Source organism: Phasianus colchicus, chromosome 9 (assembly GCF_987193195.1).
Source record: "Phasianus colchicus chromosome 9, bPhaCol1.hap1.1, whole genome shotgun sequence".
NCBI classification, from domain to species: domain Eukaryota; kingdom Metazoa; phylum Chordata; class Aves; order Galliformes; family Phasianidae; genus Phasianus; species Phasianus colchicus.
The window spans coordinates 3,551,533-3,573,560 of NC_143444.1; the positions used below are offsets into that span (position 1 = coordinate 3,551,533).

Genomic DNA, 22,028 nt, shown 5'->3' on the forward strand with positions numbered 1-22,028 from the left:
TGCCAGAGACAATGCAGTGAGAGATGAGGGCATGCAGCCGCCCTCCTGTCCTTGCCCTTCAACACTGGAGAATGTGGAGGAAGACTGGGGATGTGACTCTGAGGAAGATGCTGCATCAGAGGCAGTCAGCATCACATCCAGCACATCCGATGAGCCATCTGGTGAGGTGGAGGCCATTTCTTCAGCTTCATCTGTAGCTGCAGATCCCATGACTGAGGAGCATGTGTCAGCATGTGAGGGAGCAGAAGATGTGGGCCCTCAGCATGAGGTGAGCAAGGTCAGCACCAGGCATGAATTGGAGGCAGAGGCAGGAGTGGTGCCTGGAGTGTGCGCTGTGGGGAGATGCCTGGAGATGCTGTCTCCTTTCCAACCAGCTCCATGCATTAGGGTGGACAGCCCCTCTGTTATTCCTGCCTTGCCTTCAATCAAAGGGGCCTGGAAAGGGGATCCCTCCCCTGGACCCCTGGCACCCACACCATCACCAGCCAGTGGCATACAGGTGTGTGGTTTTGTTCTCTTCACACAGGTTTCTGCAGAGGCTGAAGAACGTGCACAGAGCTCCGTGTGCTTCAGAGATGCACCGGAGGATGGCCCAGGTACATCCCCAGACAGAAAACAATCCCAGGGAGGGACCTGTCAAGCTCAGATGGCCCACCAAGTGGCATGGAGGCTGACAGCGTTCCATGCGCTGCCATATCCAGGCCAGTCCTCCCAGGGAAATTCCATGGTGGTGGGTGGCAGGCAGGCAGGAGCTCGCCTCTGCCCCTTGCCTACAGCTCTCTGTCCCCCACAGGTACCACTGCCGCACCACACACAGCAGCTCGCCGCCGGATGCCAGCTGTCATCAGGAGTGGGCTCCGGGCTCTGCGCAGAGTTTGCACCTGCAGCTGCATCAGGGGACAGCGAGAGGAGAGGCACGAAGCTGCAAACACCAGGCAGCTCCCAGGGATGACAAACTCAGTCCTGCAGATGTAAACTTCTGATTCAGTGTTGTCTTTATTCTCTCCTGGCTGAGTGCTGGGCTCAGAGCACGGGGCAATGGATCCGTGTGTCGGTGGTGGCAGCAAGTGCAGAGAGCGAGGGCGTGCAAGCCATCCCAGGGAGGGCCTGCCCAGCTCAGACGGCCACGAAGCAGCACGGAGGCCGGCGTCGCGCCCGAAGGCCGTTGTGACGCGGGGCCGCCGCGAGGGGCCGGAGTCCCCCGGAGAGAGTGCCGCTCACTCTCGGGAGAGCGGCTCCGCGAGGAGGACGCGGCTCCCCCGGGTGCCTGCGACCGAGCGTCTGCGCGAGGACGCGGCGATGAGCGAGGAGCGGGAGAAGAAGGACGACCGCCAGCCCGACGCGGGGCTGCCACGCGTGCGCGACCGCCGCCAGGTGCGGGCCGGGGAGGGACGCCGGCCGCGCCTTCGCCGCCTCCATCCCGGTTCTCCTTCTCCCCGCAGGTGGTGCCGCCGGGCGGCCGGAGCCCGGGCTCGTCCCTCCGCGGCGTCCGTCTGCACCTACCAGCAGCCTGAGAACGGCTCTGGGACTGTCCACCAAGGCTGGGAAGGCCCACGCAGCTTGGGGAGATTCTCAGGAGGGCAGCAGAGACACTCGTGCTGCCACTACACCATCTTCCAGAGCAGCTCAGAAGGGCCCAGAAGGGCAGGCAGGTGGCAAAAAGCAAGACAAGGAGCCCCTGCCTGCATTAGTGCCTGAAGAGGCAGGCAACCTAGATTCTCCCAAGGCTGCACACTCTCCAGAGGAGGCCGATAATGCAGTGCTGTTCCCAAGAGTGTGTGAGGGGGGAGAAAGAGATGTAACTGCTACCACCATGCCTGAAGTCTCTAGACAAGCTCTGGGAGCAGCACTGAGTCTGCAAGATCCCAGAGGGGTCAACCAGGTGGCCTCCAGATGCTCTCCGGTACACCCAGCAATCTGGAGAATTCGGGATGAGGCAAGGAGGGAGCAGATGTTGTCCAGCTGGAACATCTCCTGGCCAAATGTGAGCATGCTCAGGCTGCTAAGACCCCAAGCAGCACATGCCAGTGCCAGTGCTACCGACACTGCCCAAGGAATGCTGGACACCTGCACCACAACATTGATGGCGGAGGGCCTCTTTCCTGCGCCAGGAGAGCTCCTATCCTGGGATGCTGGAGTGCGGGATGAACAGCAGGATGTGGAAGAGATTGCTGAGACAGAAACTGCAGGACGGCCATCTGGTGACCTGCAGAGTGCATGTCTTGCCCCATCTGATGAGGCAGAAACGGTGCATTCAGCTTCTCTTCTGGACGCAGGTCCTGGGCCTGCAGGACAGCTTCATCCTTTGCCCGCATCAGTGCCATCAGATTCGGAAAACTCAGATTCTTTTGAGACTGTGCACCATCCAGAGGAGGCCAGTGCGGTACCACTCCTGTCAGCATGCGAGGGAGGAGAAAGAGAAGAACCAGCTATGGCCACTCTGGAATTGTCCACACAAGCTCTGGGAGGAGCACCAAAATTGCCAGATCCCAGAGACATCAACCGGGAGGCCTATGGATGTTCTCCAGTGCACCCAGCAATCCGGAGAATTCAGGATGAGGTGAGGAGGGAGCAGATGTTGTCCAGCTGGAACATCTCCTGGCCAAACAATGTGAGCATGCTCAGGCTGCTAAGACCCCCAGCAGCACATGACACGACTACTGGCAGTGCTCAAGAAATGCTGGACACTTGCACCACAACATTGATGGTGGAGGGCCTCCTTCCTGCACCAGGAGAGCTCCTATGCTGGGATGCTGGAGTGCGGGATGAACAGCAGGATGTGGAAGAGATTGCTGAGACAGAAACTGCAGGACGGTCATCTGGTGACCTGCAGAGCGCATGTCTTGCCCCATCTGATGGGGCAGAAACAGTGCTTTCAGCTTCTCTTCTGGATGCAGGTCCTCAACCTGCAGGACAGCTTCAGCCTTTGCCCGCATCAGTTCCTGAGGACACAGAAAACTCAGAATGTTCCACGGCAGTGCACTCTCTGGAGGTGGCCAGCGAAGCACCCTTCTTCCTGTCTGCATACGAAGGAGAAGAAAGAGAAGAACCAGCTATGGCCATGCCTGAGTCCTCCAGGCAATCTCTAGGAGAACCATCAATTCTGCAAGATCTCGGAGAGATGTACTGGAAGGTCTATGGATGTCCTCCAATTCACCCAGCAATCTGGAGAATCCGTGACGAGGCAAGAAGGGAGCAGATGTTGTCCGCTAAGAACATGTCTGAGCCATACAGTGTGGGCATGCCCAGGCTTCTCGTGCTCCAAGCAGCAGATGATGGTGCCAATGCTGCCGACACTGCTTGGGGCATGCTGGACATCTGCGCCACTACATCGAGGGCAGATGGCCACTTTCCTGCCTCTTGTGATTCCCAAAGCTGGGATATTGCACAGGAAGCGATCATTGACGATGCTGCCAGTGATGTCGGCAGTGATCACAGCATGCTGGATGCCAGGGACACTGCAGTGATGGCTGAGAGCATGCCCACGCCCTCCTGTTTTTGCCCTGATACCATGGAGGGTGTGAAAGAGAACCATGAGGAAGAAGCTGCTGAGGCAGCCTCTGTGCCACCAAGCATTTCTGGTTCCTCATGTGGTGAGATGAAGACAGCAGCGGCTCACCGCCGGATGCCAGCTATCATCAGGAATGTGCTCCGGGCTCTGCGCAGGATTTGCACCTGCAGCTGCATCAGGGGACAGCGGGAGGAGAGGCACGAGGCTGCAAACACCAGGCAGCTCCCCAGAGATTGATTCCATCCTGTCAATGTAGAATTCTGATTCCATCATGTCAGTGAAGAATTTTGATTCCATCTTGTCAATGCAGAATTCTGATTCCATCTTGTCAACATAGAATTCTGATTAAATGCTATATTTATTCTATCCTGGCTGAGTGCTGTCTGATCTGTGCACTCATGCATGGTTGGTCTCTGAGTGTGACTACTGGGCTCAGAGCACGGGGCAATGGATCCATGTGTCGGTGGTGGCAGCAAGTGCAGAGAGCGTGGGCGTGCAAGGGAGAGTGATTTGTGACTTGCAAAATGTGAGCTGGCTGAGCCGGTGTGTGTGTGAGGTGGGCTGCGATGAAGGGGGTGAGGGGCTGTGAAAGGGGCAGCCCTGGTGGGAGAGCACTGGTGTGTCTGTAGGGGTGCGAGCACAGCCAGGCACCTACCGAGAGGAGACCAAAGTGTCCCGGCTGGCTCAGGGCTCCTCAGGTGTCTCACTGCACAGGCCTGGGTACTCCCTACGTTGACATCATCGTTCCCCCATATGAGGACGTCATCAGTATAGAGGTAAACCCGGACACCGTGGTCCAACGTGAGCTTCCCCTGCCTCCGAGCGCCAGAGTGGGCGAGTGTCTGTACCCCTGGGGTAATCGGGTGACTGTGCATTGCACTCCCTCCAAGTAAATGCAAATTGATTGTCCTCCACCTTCCTCAAGGGGACCATAAAACAGCTGTCTTAGGCATCAATGGCAGCCAGAAAGGCATGAGCCTGTTCCCGTAGGGCAGTAATCAATTCTGAAACATTTGGGGCCGCTTTTGCTGAATGGGCAGTCTCGGCACCCAGATGCCTGCAGTCCACTCTAAGTCTCCATTTGCCACAGGGCTCCCACACTGGCCATACAGGAAAGTTACAAGGAGAGTTTGCAGGTGCTATAATCCCTTGATTGCATAGTTCAGCTACAAGGGGGGGCTGTGCCTTCCTTAGCTCCTAAAGGGAGAGGGTTGGGCTTCATGTTTGTCGTCTTGGAAGGAGGTGGGGCCGGGGCTACCTACAGTAGTCTAAGAGTTGGCCTAGAGGCAGAAGGCCTCTTCTCTTCCCTCCCCGAGCACTTCATCAGTGCTTCTGCCTGCTGAGACTGCTGCTCCTCCTCAACCAGCTGCTCTTGTAATTTTCCTACTTCCTCCTGCAAGGAGGAGATAATGCTGGCTCCTGAGAATCATGGCTGCCCGTAGTACTTGTGAGTGTGACCAGCTGTGTCCTGAGTACTGCACAAACCACTGCTTTCCCTTTTCTTCAGCGATATTTCCATTCTGCCCTTAAGTCTGCTACCCAGTCGCATACTGCCTGTTGGTTCTGGGCAAGAGAAGAATCAAGGTCCCTCAACACTTTCAGAATATGCTCTGGGCTATTAGGATTGCCCATCCCTCCTTCCATGCTTGGCGCCAGCTACTCATAATGTACTTCAACAAACACAATTTAAAATTTTTTTCATTCCACATCCCTTGTTGAACTTTATACTGTCCGTGCCTTGGCCCTCCCGATGCCATCCCTGCACATCCAAACAACATCCCTCTGTTCCTCCCTGGCCACCTATCCCCACTTCCACTGCTTCCTTCTTTTCCCTCAGCCTTCCCAGCAGCTCCGTGCTCAGCTGAGCTGCGTCTCCTGCCACCCCTGCCTTCTTATTCTGGGGGATGGAGAGCTCTCGTGCTCTCAGAAACATGTTCTTAACTGTGCTGCCAGCTGTGTTCCGTTCCTTTGTGCCTAAGGACAGTTTCCTAGGAGATCTCATTCAACCATTCCTTAAACAGGTCACTGAAGTTCACTCTCCTGAAGTTCAGTGTCTTGACTCCACTCTTTGCCAGGCCCATGTTCCTGGAGATCAATGGTTGCTGCAGCTCAGGCTGCCTCCAATCTTAACGTCTTCGACCACCTCCTCTGCACGGATGAGCACCAAACTCGGCAACCACTGGTGACCAGCTGGTCCCCTCTGGTCCTGACCTGTCCAAGACCGGTAGCAGAAAGTTACCATTATTGGGCTCCAGGAGTCTCCTGGATCACTTGCAGCTAGCTCGCCATGTTCATTTCCCAGCAGGTATCTGGGTGGTTGAAATCCCCCAGAGGGATCAGAGCCTGGGAGCACAACAGCTCCTGCAGCTGAAGGAAGAAGGTCACACCTACAGGCTCCCCTTGATTCGGTGGCCTGTAGTAGACCCCGACCACCAGCTGTCTTTTGTTGGTCTCGTCCCTGGTTTTAACCCACAGGCTCCCCACGTGTGCCTGACTATTTCTCAGAGGCAGCTCTTTGCAGTCTGTCCTCTTTTTGTCGTAGGCGGCAATTCCCAACCTCTCCTACCTTGCCTATCCCTTCTAAAAAGCGTATAGCCCTCAATTGGGGTTACGCAGGTCATAGAATCGTGGAATTGCTCAGGTTGGAAAAGGCCTTCAAGATCATCAAGTCCAACCACAACCTAACCATCCTACCCTCACTCTAACTACCCACCGCTGAATCATGTCCCCGAGCACCACATCCAAATGGATTTTAAACACATTCAGGGACGGTGACTCAACCACCGCCCTGGGGAGCCTGTTCCAGTGCTTAACACGCCCTTCTGTACACAGGATTTCCTGTGTTCCAACCTAAACCTCTGCTGGTGAAGCTGCCTGCACGGCCTGCACTGCCAGCATTGCCTGCACTGCCTGCACCAACAGCACTAACTGCCAGCACTGCCAGCACTAACTGCCAGCACTAACTACCAGCACTGCCTGCACTAACTGCCTGCACGGCCTGCACTGCCATGCGCCTACAGCACTAACTGCCAGCACTAACTGCCAGCACTAACTGCCAGCACTAACTACCAGCACTAACTGCCAGGGCCGAGGGCGGAGAGCAGCAGGGCCGGGCTCGGCCGGGCCGCTGGCGGCCTTTGAAGTCGCTGCTGCTGCTGGGCACGCTGCTGGCGACTTCGCCACCTCCATCCCACGCCTCCTTCTCCACACCGCCGTGTGTGAGGCAGATGCCGTGCGCTCAGCGTCGCTTCTGGCCACAGAACCTGGGCCTGCAGGACACCCTGAGCCTTTGCCTGCATCAGTGCCTCGGTATGCAGAAAGCTCAGATCCTCTCGGGACTGCACACTGTCCGGAGGAGGACAGTGCAACGCAGGAATACCTGCTGTCAGTGTGTGCGGGAGGACAAGGAGAAGAAACAAGCGGCTATGGCCGTGTCTGAATGGTCCACCCAAGCTCTGGGAGATGCAGCGAGATCGCAATATCCCAGAGAGACCAACGGGTGGCATGTGGATATCCTCCAGTGCACCCAGAGATCCGGAGAATCCGAGATGAGGCGAGGAAGGAGCAGATGTTGTCCAGTAGGACCACATCCTGGCCACACAGCTTGAGCATGCCCATCTATGTCTCCAAGTGCAGAGCCGTCCCAGGGAGGGCCTGCTGGGCCCGAGCGGCCCGGCGAGCAGCTCCATGTACAGAGTCCTGCTGTGCCCGGGCCAGCCCTCCCAGGGAAAGCTGCGGTGCTTGGTGGCAGGCAGGGCCTTGCCTGGTGCCCGCCCTGCCCCTTGCCTACAGCTCTCTGCCCCCACAGGTACCGCTGCCACACCACACACAACATTCCTGCGAAGGCCACAGGAGGTGCACAGAGCTCCAAGTGCTTGAGTACAGGACTACAGGAGGATGGCCAGGGTACATCCCCGGGCAGAAAGCCATCCCAGGCAGGGCTTCCCAGCTCAGATGGCCCACGAAGCGGCACAGAGGCCGGCAGCACTGCATGCCCTGCCGTACCCAGGCCCACCATCCCAGGGAAGACCTGGAGTGGTGGCGCGCAGGCAGGGCCTTGCCTCTGCCCCTGGCCTACAGCTCTCTGTCCTGCACACGCTGCCACACCACACGCTGAAACTCGCCGCTGGTGGCCCCCAGCCAGCTGCCCAGGCATGCGTGCAGAGCTGCCACAATGGGTTGCTGTGCTGTGGGGGCTGCCATGTGGGGACCAGCCCTCCTCTGCTTCAGCTCCTCTGCACTCAGCCGCCCGCGGGCTGAGGGCTGCCCTCGATGCTCCGTGCAACGCGAGCGGGAAGGACCACGCTCACTCAGCCTTTCTCCTCAGCTTCTCTTGCAGGCGGGCAGGCAGGAGTTTCCAGTGTTGGTGCCAGTGGCCAAAGCAGACAGCCTCAGCCACCCTTGCTGCCTCGCTTAAGGCGGGCCGGGTTGCTGACAGCTGCACCCAGGCATGCAGCAGCAGCTTCTGGGGTCTGTAAGCTGCCTGCTCTGCCAGCAGCAGCCTCTTCCACATCTTCTCCAAGAGGCAGAGCACGTGCCATGGGCATTAGAGGCAGCAGACTCCCATTACTTGCCCCGAGACCTCCGGGAACCTTGCATGTCCAGGACGGGACAGCAAGGCCTGAGAGCCAGGGTCCAGCCCTGGAAGTCTCAGCTGTTCTCAGGCCTCGCCATGCCAGACCGCCTCGCCATGCCAGACCCAGACAAAACTGCGTGGTGTCCCTGAGCTGTGCTGCAGCCGCAAGCTCAAGCGTCCGAGTGCAGCTGGCAGTTCCAGGGTGCATGGCGCCCTGAGACCACCAGCAAGGACGGCCCAGGTGCTGTCCACCAACGCTGGGAAGGCCCACGCAGCTTGGAGAGATGCTCAGGAGGGCAGCAGAGACACTCGTGCTGCCACTACACCATCTTCCAGAGCAGCTCAGAAGGGCCCAGAAGGGCAGGCAGGCGGCAAAGAGCAAGACAAGGAGCCCCTGCCTGCATTAGTGCCTGAAGATGCAGGCAACCTAGATTCTCCCAAGGCTGCACACTCTCCAGAGGAGGCCGATAATGCAGTGCTGTTCCCAAGAGTGTGTGAGGGGGGAGAAAGAGATGTAACTGCTACCACCATGCCTGAAGTCTCTAGACAAGCTCTGGGAGCAGCACTGAGTCTGCAAGATCCCAGAGGGGTCAACCAGGTGGCCTACAGATGCTCTCCGGTACACCCAGCAATTCGTAGAATTCGGAATGAGGCGAGGAGGGAGCAGATGTTGTCCAGCTGGAACATCTCCTGGCCAAGCAACGAGAGCATGCTCAGGCTGCTAAGACCCCAAGCAGCACATGACAGTGCCAGTGCTACCAACAGTGCTCAGAGTATGCTGGAGACCTGCACCACAACATCGATGGTGGAGGGCCCCATTCCTGCACCAGGAGAGTTCATATCCGGAGATGCTGGAGTGCAGGATGAACAGCATGATTCGGAAGAGACTGCTGAGACAGAATCTGCAGGACAGTCATCTGGTGACCTGCAGAGTGCATGTCTTGCCCAGTCTGATGAGGCACACACAGTGTGTTCACCATCTCTTCTGGGCGCTGGTCCTGGGCCTGCAGAACACCTTGAGCCTCTGCCTGCATCAGTGCTGGAAGATGCAGAAAGCTCAGATTCTTCTGAGGCTGCACGCTCTGCAGAGAATGCTGATGCAGCATCTCTCCTTGTCAGTGTCCGAGGGAGAAGAAGCAGCTATGCTTGTGCTGGAATTGTCCAAACAAGCTATGGGAGAACCATCAAGACTGCAAGATCCCAGAGAGCTCTACAGGGAGACCTATGGATATTCTCCAATTTTCCAGCAATTCGTAGAATTCAGGATGAGGCGAGGAAGGAGCAGATGTTGTCCAGCTGGAACATCTCTTGGCCAAGCAACGAGAGCATGCTCAGGCTGCTGAGACCCCAAGCAGCACATGACAGTGCCAGTGCTACCGACACTGTTCAGAGAAGGGGGGTCAAATGTTACAGTTGTTATGAAGAATTTCTTGGGCTTGGTTACAGAGGTTGCCCTGATTTGTTGGACTTGTTCATCATCAGTTGAAGTGGTTACAAAGTACATGGAGGATACAACTCCTTGTATAAAAGTTGAATCAAACATGGAGCCATACAAGAAACAAACATAAGAGTTGCAACAGCACACGAAAAAGGATACGTTTCTCCCGTGGGCAATTTGTTTAGCAACTTTTTCATTATCATTCCATTTTTAGACAACAATTAGAGTCATTCAATTTGCCACAGACACCACCTGTGACTCTTCAGGAGTGGTGACACGAACGTTCCATAATGAATAAAAATTAGAAAGTGAAAAGAGACAACTGTACATTTGGCAATAACCATACCTTTAACAATAGCCAATAATATTAAATCAGTAAGTAAAACAAATAGAGCTATTTGTGTCAGCTGCTTTCCCCACCCAGGAACTCCCAGTGTAAGCCAAGATCCAGATGGGAATTCTTCAGTAGAGGTTGTGGTGTTTATGAACACCCACACAATATTACACTTCAGTGAATTCATCAAAAGCGTATCTAGTCCAATTTGACAATATGTGGACTTGCCATGTAATGTTTTCTAAGATGATTTAGTATCACGAGAACTCTCCACTTGAACATTTCCAAAGCAATTCAAATGCTGAGAGATATAAATCTTAGTTTGGCAAGTTCAAGTATTGCTACAGTCTACAGAATTTTTCACAGGATAGTGTGTGCAGGATAGTCCACAGTATAAACCATCAAGAGCAGTAATCCCAAAAACATACACGTCTCTTATCAAAACTTAGACACTTTCCAACAACCATGTTTTGGATGGAACTCCTGGACTGGTGTGACACTGAAAAGCATCAGTGCAAAAGGCTTTACGATAGATTTCTTTTGTGCCCACATCTAACAGATATTAGATGGGCCTCTTGATTCATTTCCCAGTTTGTTAGGAATTTGGAAACACTGTGGAGGAGTCACATGCAAATCATAATCAGTTTGAAAAAAAGGGGTGAAAGAAGGGGTCAAAAGAAATGGTATCACTGTGCAGGGAGTACCAGTAAGCCAGGATGACCTGTAAGAACTCTGAACCCAGTTGTGAAATTTAACAGATCCAAGGACTGATATCAATCACCACCCACACTCACAACAATGCAAAACACAATATGATTGCAACCAAGAAAATGTAATTAAGAGGTATACTCAGTATTCTAGCATGATCAAATCTTCAGTATTTCTGTCACAAAACACAAACGGTTAAAATCAGCCTTAAAATTAGCCTTTCTGTCAAGTGCCCACGGGGATCTTCTGTAAAATAAAACAAGAACCAACTTGCCCTTTTTGGGCTTTGTAAATATGGTTAAAAAATGAGGGAACAATTGAGGAAGTGTTGATTTCATATTGCTTTTTTCGGGGTGTCTTTAGCCTTCCAAGGATATTTGGTAAGGGATTCTGTTAAGGTTAGGGAACTGGCCTCACGTTACCTGAGTCAATCGCACAGGCTGGCCAGGGAGATAAGAGTGTTTCCCTGGCTTATCAGCCTCTGGATCATGACTCACAGGGGTAATTGGCAAGAGTGGTGAGGCCTTTAGACACAAGGTGTTAAATGGAGGATCTGGTTTCCCTTTGTGGTAAGCTTTCTAATGCATCCACCCTTCACTGCCCCCACCCCGGTCACTTGGGAGGGGCGAAGACATCAGTTTTTTATTGGATAGCTGCTCAGGTTTTGCTTTCCAGGTCTTGAGCTTTTGTTCTGGCCACCACTTAACTAATTTCTCTAACCTGACAGTGGGTAATCCATTCATCAGATCTCACAGGACACCCTTTTGCCAGCCCAGTGTCCAGAGACAATTACCTTTATGATCAATATTCCGCCTATCTGTTTTTACTGACAATGAAACCCTTCCAGTCCCACTGAGCTTTGGGCTAGGTGGCCTGGGGGCAAGGCTGACCGCTGCAAGTCTTACTTCCCTTGGCTCAAATTTACTGGCGGAAGAAATCACTGACCCATATTTTCTTCCATAGTTGATTAACTCTTGGACAGCCTTCTTCCACGCCCATACGTCCCCTGACTGCAGATGGTTAGATGTTACAGTTCCTTCTAACGCTGCCCGGGTTCTCTCTCCCTGACACATAGCTTGTATCTTTCCTTGCAGTTGTATGCCTATGGGTTTCAATGACTCTGGAAGCCCCCTAATTAAAGCAGTCATTCTCTCAGGATCAACAGGCATCATCATAGGTGATTCGTGGTGTGGCTGCAGCTTTCTATCATACATCATTTGGAGACAAGCAGCCTTTTGAACGCTCTCTACTAACTGGTCGACTGTTCCAGTAATAGCAAGAGGGTATCCCTTTTCTAGAGGATTGAGACCACCTGCCCAATAGGCAGCCCTCTGTGTTAAGGACCAGGGAGCACCATTGTTGCCAGTAGTTAAAAATACTCCTGGTCCCCAGTAACCTTCCGCTTCCTTTTCCATTAGCTGTATCTGGTCTCCACCAGTGAGACTAACCCTCCATACATACTCATTTTCTGACTCCTTTGGAGAGCGGCTGAAATCTTTTTTCAATTTTGCTAGTTCAGTGGCTGAGAAGGGAATTCCTTTAACATTCATTTGAGGATCTAGATCCTCCCTGTTATTGAATGCATATTCGGTTTTTATCAAAGGGTGCATCTGGGCTGGAGAGGCCTCTAATTTGTCTAGCCTTGCCTTCATTTCTTTCAATCCTTCTAGAGGGTAGATTTTTTCTTGAGGCAAACTATGGGCGACAGTATCGCTATTTTCTTTATACCTTAACTGCTCCTTCAGAACCCCTAGTAAGGGAGCTGCATCATGCTTTTCATTTTCTAATGAAACAGGCCACAAGGGTAATCCATACCGTATGACATGGTGAAAAAAACCTCAAAACTGACGGGTTTGACTGAGATGGGCAGCCACTGCTTTGGGAGAGACTGGCAGATGATAATTGCTTGTGAATCATTTGTTTTGTAAGTATATATACGTATGCATGTATTATTAGCACTACTGTAATTTCTCTCTTATTTTTCTGCCTTAGTAAACAGTTTTTATCTCAACCAAATCATTTTTTTTCTGATTCTCTCCCCCATCCCATCTTTTCAAATAAGTGAATTTCCAGATTTGGACTTAAAATTTGCTGTCATACAAGCACTAACATTTTTGTTGTATTATGTAGATGTATGAGCAAACAATTCTCAAAAAATTACTGCCATGTCTACTTTGCTGCCAAATTTACATCTTCATATAAATATTTACATTTTATAGACATTTCCATTATTCCACATATTATGCTATTATATATTTACATTTATATACAATTACTATTTACATTTTATAGAAGACAAAAATCCAGTGACACTATTTCCCACTTCCTATATAGTCCAGTGACAATATATTTCCTATTAATAGAAAAAATGCCAATATAGGCATCTGAAACTATTGCAGGTTTCAAATGAAATAAGTTTTTAAGTAATATATCTGAACAAATTTCCAGGAGAAAAAAAAAACAGCCTTTTTTTCCAAAACACAAGAGAGTGTGCTGGCAGGATTTTAACTACCAGCCATGGTGGTCTCAATTTATACACTGAATAAGATTTTCACTCTAGTGCCATGGCTATTCAGGAGACGTGTGTATGCTTAACGGGGCTGGCTGGCTGCACTCCACCATGCTGCTCTTTCACTCTCCCTTCTTAAAGGAACAGGGATGAAAATACAATGAAGGAGAGCTTCAGTTGAGATAAGGACAGGGAGATCTCTCACCAAGGACCATCGTGTGCAAAACAGACTCAAGTTAGGGGACGAATGTAAGTTTCTGTCTGTTAATAGCAGACTAGAGCACTGAGGAACTAGAAGCAAACTAAAAACATTTTCCCATTCACTCATTCTCTTCCAAGTCGTCCCCTTAAGTGGAGCAGGGAACTGGGGCTATGGTCGGTCCCTAAAGCTCTGATGTTGCACCACACAGGGTCCCTCTCACGGCAGCCATCTTTTCTAAACCAATCCCTCACGGGCTTCTGACAGACTGCAGCTCTTCAAGCGCTACTCTAAAGTGGCTCCGTACCCCGGAGTCCATCCTGTAGAAACTGCCCCACGGGCAGCACTTCCCCCAGAGCTTCAACACCACACTCTCCTCTTCAAGAGCAGCAGCTGGCCCAGCCCTCCTGCCCCACCGCGGCCCTTCTCCATGGCCGCAGCTCCGGCCCGGGGCTGCTCCTGTGGGCACAACATGGCTGCGGCCTCCTGCAGGCCGCGCCTACCATGGGCTGCTTCATGGCTGCAATGGAGATCTGCTCCGTGTGGTGCCCACGGTCTGTAGGGGCCGGCCTGTCATATGTCTCCTGCTTTCCTCTTCCCTTGAAACAGAGGGTGAGGTATCTAAATGGACTGTTCATACCCTTGTTTGTCTTCCTCAGCGATTGCCACTTCCTACAGCTTCTTCACGTGGTCCCTCTGCACTCTGACCACAGCACAACTCCCTGAGATGAGGCCACCCCAAATACCCTTCAAACAACATCTGGTCAACCACATCCTCTCTTGGGATGTGCTTCTGGGTTAAAATCTACTATGTGCTAAAGGCATACTGTTTCTCCAGCCCACGGTGGTCACAACACGTAGCACATCTTCATGCTGTGTAGCTTTCAGCAGAGTTGCTGTGTCCCTGTGGCCACGCTGCAAGCACTGCTGAAGGCTGCACACTGTCTTTCCTTGCTGCCCTCATTTGCCTGGTTGTCTGTCTCTTCACCAGCTGATTGCTGAATGAGGGTTTGAGACCCACTAGTACCATCTGTGGATAAAAGGTGTAGTCTCTTCCAGCCAGCCAGGAGCAAGCTATCACCCAGAGCAGCCACGAGGATTCTCCAAAGAAGCCTGGGAACAGCTACAACAATTGCTGTGGCTCTGTGTGTTGCTCCCAGTCTTAATAATCAGGCTTAATGATCTTCTTAAAATACAGTGTTTGCAGTGCCTCTGATATGAATCAATGTTTAAGAAGGGCAAAAAGGGCTGCTTACTGCAAAACAAATACTCGCACAGAAAGATTAGGCATTTGTTTAGCAAGCTTAATTAAAAAGCTCTACTTGGTGCCTCTTTGAGGATCTAAACTCCTTGATAAAGAAATAACCCGTTTTTCCAGTTATAGCTTCCTTTTCTTTGTAAGTGGTGAGTAGTTTCAAAGATCAAAAGGCCAAGTCTCATACGCCATCTTAATTTGAAAGATATTTTAACATTCTGATAAGCACAGTTTTGGAATGCTTCATTTTGTTTGCCTCACTAGTCAATGTGCAAACTTAGGGTAATTAAACAAAGTGATATTTCACAGTCAGTCTTTGCATTTAGACTGTGAATGTGTAAGTTTAAATAGGAAAATCTACATACTCTCGGGAGAGCGGCTCGGCGAGGAGGACGTGGCATTAGAGGCAGCAGACTCCCAGTACTTGCCCCGAGACCTCAGCACACACCGCAGATGTTGTCCAGTTGCAACACACGGTGGGCAAACTCTGTGAGCGTGCCCAGGCCCAGTGCTGCCAACACTGCTCAGGGAAACCTGGGCGTACGCTCCGCGACATCGAGGGCTGAGGCTCAGATTCCTGCCTCTGGTGGTTCCCGAACCAGGGATGCTGGAGTGCAGGTTGAGCTGCAAGAATTAGAAGAGACTGCTGAGAGGGAATCCGCAGGATGTTCACCTGGCAAACTGTGGAGCGCATCTCTTGCCTCACCTGATGAGGCAGGCAGCATGCCTTCGGCTTCTCTTCTGGCTGCGGACCCTGGGCCTGGAGGACACCTTGAGGCTTTGGCTGTAACAGGTCCTGAAGATGGGGAACACTCAACTTCTTCCAAGGCTGAATACTTTCCAGAGGAGGCCAATGCAGCACCTTTTTTCTGGAGAGCATGCGAGGGAGAAGAAGAAGAAACGGCTACCACCATGCCTGAATTCTCCAACCAGTCTCTGGGAGAAGAACAGAGGTTGCAAGATCCCAGAGAGGTCTACGGGGAGGCATATGGATATCCTCCAGTTCACCCAGCAATCCAGAGAATCCGGGATGAGGCGAAGAAGGACCAGATGCTGCCACACTGGAACATCTCCTGGCCAAATAGCATGAGCGTGCCCCCGCTGCTAAGGCCCCAAGCAACAGAAGACAGTGCCAGTGCAGCTGACAGTGCTCAGGGCACGCTGAGCGTCTGCAGTGTGACATTGAGGGCTGAGGGCCAGTTTTCTGCTTCTGATGATTCCTCAGCCAGAGGTGTTATAGTCCAGGACTCGCAGCTAGAGTTGGAAGAGGCTGCAGAGATAGAAACGGCAGGACAGTCATCTGGCACCCTGCAAGTTGCATCTCTTGCCCCATCTGATGAGGTACACGCTGTGTGTTCACCATCTCTTCTGGATGCTGAGCCAGGGCCTGCAGGGCACCGTGAGCCTTTACCTGCATCAGTGCTGGAAGATGCAGAAAGCTCAGATTCTTCCGAGGCTGCAAGCTCTGCAGAGGAGACTGATGCAGTATCGCTCCCCTTGCCAATGTCCGAGGGAGGAGAAAGGGAAGAATCAGCTATGGCCATGCCTGAATCCTCCGGACAAGGTCTGGGAGAAGCACGGAGACTGCCAGATCCCAGCGAGATCAACAGGGAGCCCTCTGGGTACTCTCCTATGATCCCAGCAATGCGGAGAATTCGTGAGGAGGACAGAAACGAGCAGATGTTGTCACACTGGAATATTTCCTGGCCAAGGAATGTGAGAAGCCCCAGGCAGCGAAGGCTCCAGGCAAGAGGTGACGCATTCAATAATGTTGGCGCTCGTCAGGGCATGCCAGGTATCTGGCCCACGACATCCCGGGCTGGTAACTGGTTTCTTGACTCTGGTGACTCCAGAAAGTGGACTGTTAGACTGCCAGTTATACTGGAAGAGTCCAGTGATGACAGCAACAGTGCTGCCAGCACTGCTGAGGGCACGCTGGATGCCAGAGACAATGCAGTGAGAGATGAGGGCATGCACCCGCCCTCCTGTCCTTGCCCTTCAACACTGGAGAATGTGGAGGAAGACTGGGGATGTGACTCTGAGGAAGATGCTGCATCAGAGGCAGTCAGCATCACATCCAGCACATCCGATGAGCCATCTGGTGAGGTGGAGGCCATTTCTTCAGCTTCATCTGTAGCTGCAGATCCCATGACTGAGGAGCATGTGTCAGCATGTGAGGGAGCAGAAGATGTGGGCCCTCAGCATGAGGTGAGCAAGGTCAGCACCAGGCATGAATTGGAGGCAGAGGCAGGAGTGGTGCCTGGAGTGTGCGCTGTGGGGAGATGCCTGGAGATGCTGTCTCCTTTCCAACCAGCTCCATGCATTAGGGTGGACAGCCCCTCTGTTATTCCTGCCTTGCCTTCAATCAAAGGGGCCTGGAAAGGGGATCCCTCCCCTGGACCCCTGGCACCCACACCATCACCAGCCAGTGGCATACAGGTGTGTGGTTTTGTTCTCTTCACACAGGTTTCTGCAGAGGCTGAAGAACGTGCACAGAGCTCCGTGTGCTTCAGAGATGCACCGGAGGATGGCCCAGGTACATCCCCAGACAGAAAACAATCCCAGGGAGGGACCTGTCAAGCTCAGATGGCCCACCAAGTGGCATGGAGGCTGACAGCGTTCCATGCGCTGCCATATCCAGGCCAGTCCTCCCAGGGAAATTCCATGGTGGTGGGTGGCACGGCCAGACACCTACCTAGAGGAGACCAGGAGTGTCCCAGCTGGATCAGGGCTCCTCAGGTGTCTCACTGCAAAGGCTTGGGTATTCCCTACATTGACATCATCATTCCCCCTTATGAGGATATCATCAGTATACAGATAAATCCGGACACCGTGGTCCAACATGAGCTTCTCCAGCTTCTGTGCCTATGCTCCAAGCGCCAGAGTGGGCGAGTGTCTGTACCCCTGGGGTAATCAGGTGACTGTGCATTGCACTCCCTCCAAGTAAATGCAAAATTGATTGTCCTCCACCTTCTTCAAGGGGACCATAAAAAACCTGTCTTAGGTATCAATGGCAGCCAGAAAGGGATGAGCCTGTTCCTGTAGGGCAGTAATCAATTCTGAAACTGTTTAGGGCAGCTTTTGCTGAAGGGGCAGTCTTGGCCTCCAGATGCCTGTAGTCCACTGTAAGGATCGTGTCTGAGCCATACAGTGTGGGCACGCCCAGGCTTCTCGTGCTCCAAGCAGCAGATGACGGGGCCAGTGCTGCCGACACTGCTTGGGGCATGCTGGACCTCTGCAACATGACATCGAGGGTGGATGGCCACTTCCCTGCATCTTGTGCTTCCCAAAGCCAGGATATTAGAATTAAGTACACACAGTAAGAGACCATTGACAGTGCTGCCAGCGATGCCAGCACTGATCACGGCATGCTGGATATGGATACCAGGAACACTGCAGTGATGGCTGAGAGCACGCCCACACTCTCCTGTTTTTGCCCTGATACTGTGGAGGGTGTGGAAGAAGAATGGGAAGACAGCCATGAGGAAGAAGCTGCTGAGGCAGCCAGTGTGCCACCAAGCATTTCTGGTTCTTCATATGGTGAGATGAAGACCATGCCTTCAGCTTCCCCTGTGGCTGCAGGACCCAGACCTGAGGGACATTCATCTGCATGCAAAGGAGCAGAAAGTACAGTCAATTTCAAGCACAAGGTGAGGGAAGTCCATGTGGTCAGGACCAAGTGTGAAATGAAGGCAAAGACAGGAGCTGTACTGGAGTGTGCACTGTGGGGAGATGCCTGGTACTGTCTTCTTTCCATCCAGCTCCATGCAGAAAGATGGACATCCATAACCCCCGGCTTACCTTCATGTGAGGGGCATGATTGACAAACCAGGAGAAGATAACCTGGAACTTGGAGTATTGCTGGCAAGGAACCTACAGGGCTGGTTTTGCTCTCCCCTCACAGGTTTCCGCAGAGGCCAGAGGAGGTGCACAGAACTCCAGTCGTATCAGAGAGACATCAGAAGATGTCCCAGATATGTCCCCAAATGGAGAGCCTGCTGAGCCTGATCAGCCCTGTGAGCAGCTCGGAGGCTGGCAGCACTCCATGCGCACCATTCTGCTGTGCCCAGGACAGCTTTCCCTCCCAGGGAAAAGCTGTGCTAGGGGAGCACGCAGGTCCTTGCCTGGTGCCCACCCTGCCCCTTGCCTATTGCTATCTGTCTCCCATAGCAACCGCTGCCAGACCACATGCTGCCAAGGTTTCTGCAGAGGACAGAGGACCTGCACAGAGCCCCAGGTGCTTCAGAGAGGCACCGGAGGATGGCCTAGGGACGTCCCCAGACAGAAAGCCATCCCAGGGAGGGCCTGCCCAGCTCAAATGTCCCACCAACTGGCACGGAGGCCAGCAGCGGTGTGCGCCCTGCCATATGCAGGCTCATTTTCCCAGGGAAAACCCATGTACAGAGCAGGCAGGGCCTCGCCTCTGCCCCTTGCCTACAGCTCTCTGTCCCCCTCAGGTTCCGCAGCCGCACCACACGCAGCGGCTCGCCGCCGGATGCCAGCTGTCATCAGGAATGTGCTCCCAGTTCTGCGCAGGGTTTGCACCTGCAGCTGCATCAGGGGACAGCGAGAGGAGAGGCACGAAGCTGCAAACACCAGGCAGCTCCTGGAGATGACAAACCCAGTCCTGTAGATGTAGAATTCTGATTCAGTGTTGTCTTTATTCTCTCCTGGCTGAGTGCTGGGCTCAGAGCACGGGGCAATGGATCCGTGTGTCGCTGGTGCCAGCAAGTGCAGAGAGCGAGGGCGTGCAAGCCATCCCAGGGAGGGCCTGCCCAGCGCAGACGGCCACGAAGCAGCACGGAGGCCGGCAGCACTGCGTGCCCCGCCGTATCCAGGCCCACCGTCCCAGGGAGAGCCTGCAGCGGCCCCTGCCTGCAGCGCTCCGTGCCCCACACGCTGCCGCGACGTGCCGCCAGTGGCCCGCCGTCGTCAGGACGACGCCGAGCCCCGGGCAGCCGGCTGCCCAGGCGGGCGCGGAGGGCTGCCGCAGTGCGCTGCGGAGCCCGCCGGGGCTCTGTGACGCGGGCCGGCGTCGCGCCCCAAGGCCATTGTGACGCGGGGCCGCCGCGAGGGGCCGGAGTCCCCCGGAGAGAGTGCCGCTCACTCTCGGGAGAGCGGCTCCGCGAGGAGGACGCGGCTCCCCCGGGTGCGTGCGACCGAGCGTCTGCGCGAGGACGCGGCGATGAGCGAGGAGCGGGAGAAGAAGGACGACCGCCAGCCCGACGCGGGGCTGCCACGCGTGCGCGACCGCCGACAGGTGCGGGCCGGGGAGGGAGGCGCTCGGGCTCGGCCGGGCCGCCGGCGGCCGTCGAAGTCGCCGCCGCGGGGGACGCCGGCCGCGCCTTCGCCGCCTCCATCCCGGTTCTCCTTCTCCCCGCAGGTGGTGCCGCCGGGCGGCCGGAGCCCGGGCTCGTCCCTCCGCGGCGTCCGTCTGCCGCCGCTGCCCGGCCCGGAGAGCGCGCGGGCCTCCGGGAGCCGCCGCGCACAGGTAGGGAGCCCGAGGGAGGCGGGGCCGGACGTCTTCCCGCGCCGCGTGGGGACCGCCCTGTGCCGGTGCGGCTGTGGGGAGCGGGGCGGCAGCCGCCCGCGGGCTGAGCGCTGCCCTCGGTGCTGCGTGCGGCGCGAGCGGCGAGGACCGCGCTCACTCGGCCTTTCTCCTCGGCTTCTCTTGCAGGCGGGCGGGCGGCAGTTCCTGGAGTCGGCGACCGGCGGCGGTGCCAGTGGCCAAAGCAGACAGCCTCAGCCACCCTTGCTGCCTCGCTTAAGGCGGGCGGGGCTGCCGGCAGCAGCACCCAGGCGTGCAGCAGCAGCTTCTGGGGTCTGCAAGCTGCCTGCTCTGCCAGCGGCAGCCTCTTCCACACCATCTCCAAGTGGCAGAGCACGTGCCGTGGGCATCAGGGGCAGCAGACTCCCAGTCCTTGCCCCGAGACCTCCGGGAACCTTGCATGTCCAGGATGGGACAGCAGGGGCTGAGAGCCGGGGTGCAGCCCTGGAAGTCTCAGCTGTTCTCGGGCGTCGCAGTGCCAGACCCAGACAGAACTACGTGGTGTCCCTGAGCTGTGCTGCAGCCGCAAGCCCAAGAGCCGGAGTGCAGCTGGCAGTACCAGGGCGCCAAGCACCTACCAGCAGCCTGAGAACACCAGCAGGAACGGCCCAGGGACTGACCACCAAGGCTGGGAAAGTCCACGCAGCTTGGAGAGATGCTCAGGAGGGCAGCACAGACACTCGTGCTGCCACTACACCATCTTCCAGAGCAGCTCAGAAGGGCCCAGAAGGGCAGGCAGGCGGCAAAGAGCAAGACAAGGAGCCCCTGCCTGCATTAGTGCCTGAAGATGCAGGCAACCTAGATTCTCCCAAGGCTGCACACTCTCCAGAGGAGGCCAATAATGCAGTGCTGTTCCCAAGAGTGTGTGAGGGGGGAGAAAGAGACGTAACTGCCACCACCATGCCTGAAGCCTTCAAACAAGCTCTGGGAGCAGCACTGAGACTGCAAGATCCCAGAGGGGTCAACCAGGTGGCCTACAGATGTTCTCCAGTACACCCAGCAATCTGGAGAATTCGGGATGAGGCAAGGAGGGAGCAGATGTTGTCCAGCTGGAACATCTCCTGGCCAAATCTGAGCATGCTCAGGCTGCTAAGACCCCAAGCAGCACATGCCAGTGCCAGTGCTACCAACAGTGCTCAGGGTATGCTGGACACCTGCACCACAACAGTGATGGTGGAGGGCCTCTTTCCTGCACCAGGGGAGCTCCCCTCCTGGGATGCTGGAGTGCGGGATGAACCGCATGATTTAGAAGAGATTGTTGAGACAGGAACTGCAAGACAGTCATCTGGTGACCTGCAGAATGCATGTCTTGCCCTGTCTGATGAGGCAGAGACAGTGTGTTCAGCTTCTCTTCTGGGCGCTGGTCTTGGGCCTGCAGGACAGCTTGAGCCATTGCCTGCATCAGTGCCTGAAAATGCAGAAAACGAGACCACGCACTGTCCAGAGGAGGTCAATGCAGCACCACTCCTGTCAGCATGCAAGGGAGGAGAAGAAGAAATAGCTATGCCTGTGCTGGAATTGTCCAAAGAACCTCTGGGAGAAACACCAAAACTGCAAGATGCCAGAGAGATCTACGGGGAGACCTATGGATATTCTCCAATTTTCCCAGCAATTCATAGAATTCAGAATGAGGCGAGGAAGGAGCAGATGTTGTCCACCTGGAACATCTCCTGGCCAAGCAACGAGAGCATGCTCAGGCTGCTGAGACCCCAAGCAGCACATGACAGTGCCAGTGCTACCGACACTGTTGAGAGTATGCTGGAGACCTGCACCACAACATCGATGGTGGAGGGCCCCATTCCTGCACCAGGAGAGTTCATATCCGGGGATGCTGGCGTGCAGGATGAACAGCATGATTCGGAAGAGGCTGCTGAGACAGAATCTGCAGGACAGTCATCTGGTGACCTGCAGAGTGCATGTCTTGCCCAGTCGGATGAGGCACACACCGTG

General features: G+C 54.5%; 1 protein-coding gene and 1 pseudogene across 1 annotated transcript; one reads left to right on the plus strand and one right to left on the minus strand.

The window, feature by feature from the left end:
- Positions 1–5,603: 5,603 nt before the first annotated feature.
- Positions 5,604–13,291, minus strand: LOC149916750 (uncharacterized; annotated as a pseudogene).
- A 488-nt stretch (positions 13,292–13,779) lies between these two features.
- LOC149916751 (uncharacterized) lies at positions 13,780–19,587 on the plus strand. The gene is made up of 5 exons (XM_090145771.1): positions 13,780–13,887; positions 14,882–16,738; positions 16,997–17,439; positions 18,435–18,546; positions 19,222–19,587. Exons 1-5 carry the CDS (start codon positions 13,780–13,782, stop codon positions 19,585–19,587), a joined length of 2,886 nt encoding a protein of 961 aa, XP_090001897.1.
- Positions 19,588–22,028: the final 2,441 nt, after the last annotated feature.

Excerpts from the sequence above, each read along its gene's own strand:
- LOC149916751 (XM_090145771.1), top strand. The coding sequence starts at position 13,780 with ATGGGCTGCTTCATGGCTGCAATGGAGATCTGCTCCGTGTGGTGCCCA. Across the intron at positions 16,739-16,996 it reads ATGTGGGCCCTCAGCATGAG|GTTTCTGCAGAGGCTGAAGA; the intron begins GTGAGCAAGGTC and ends CTCTTCACACAG. Across the intron at positions 17,440-18,434 it reads CGAGTGTCTGTACCCCTGGG|GTTTCCGCAGAGGCCAGAGG; the intron begins GTAATCAGGTGA and ends CTCCCCTCACAG.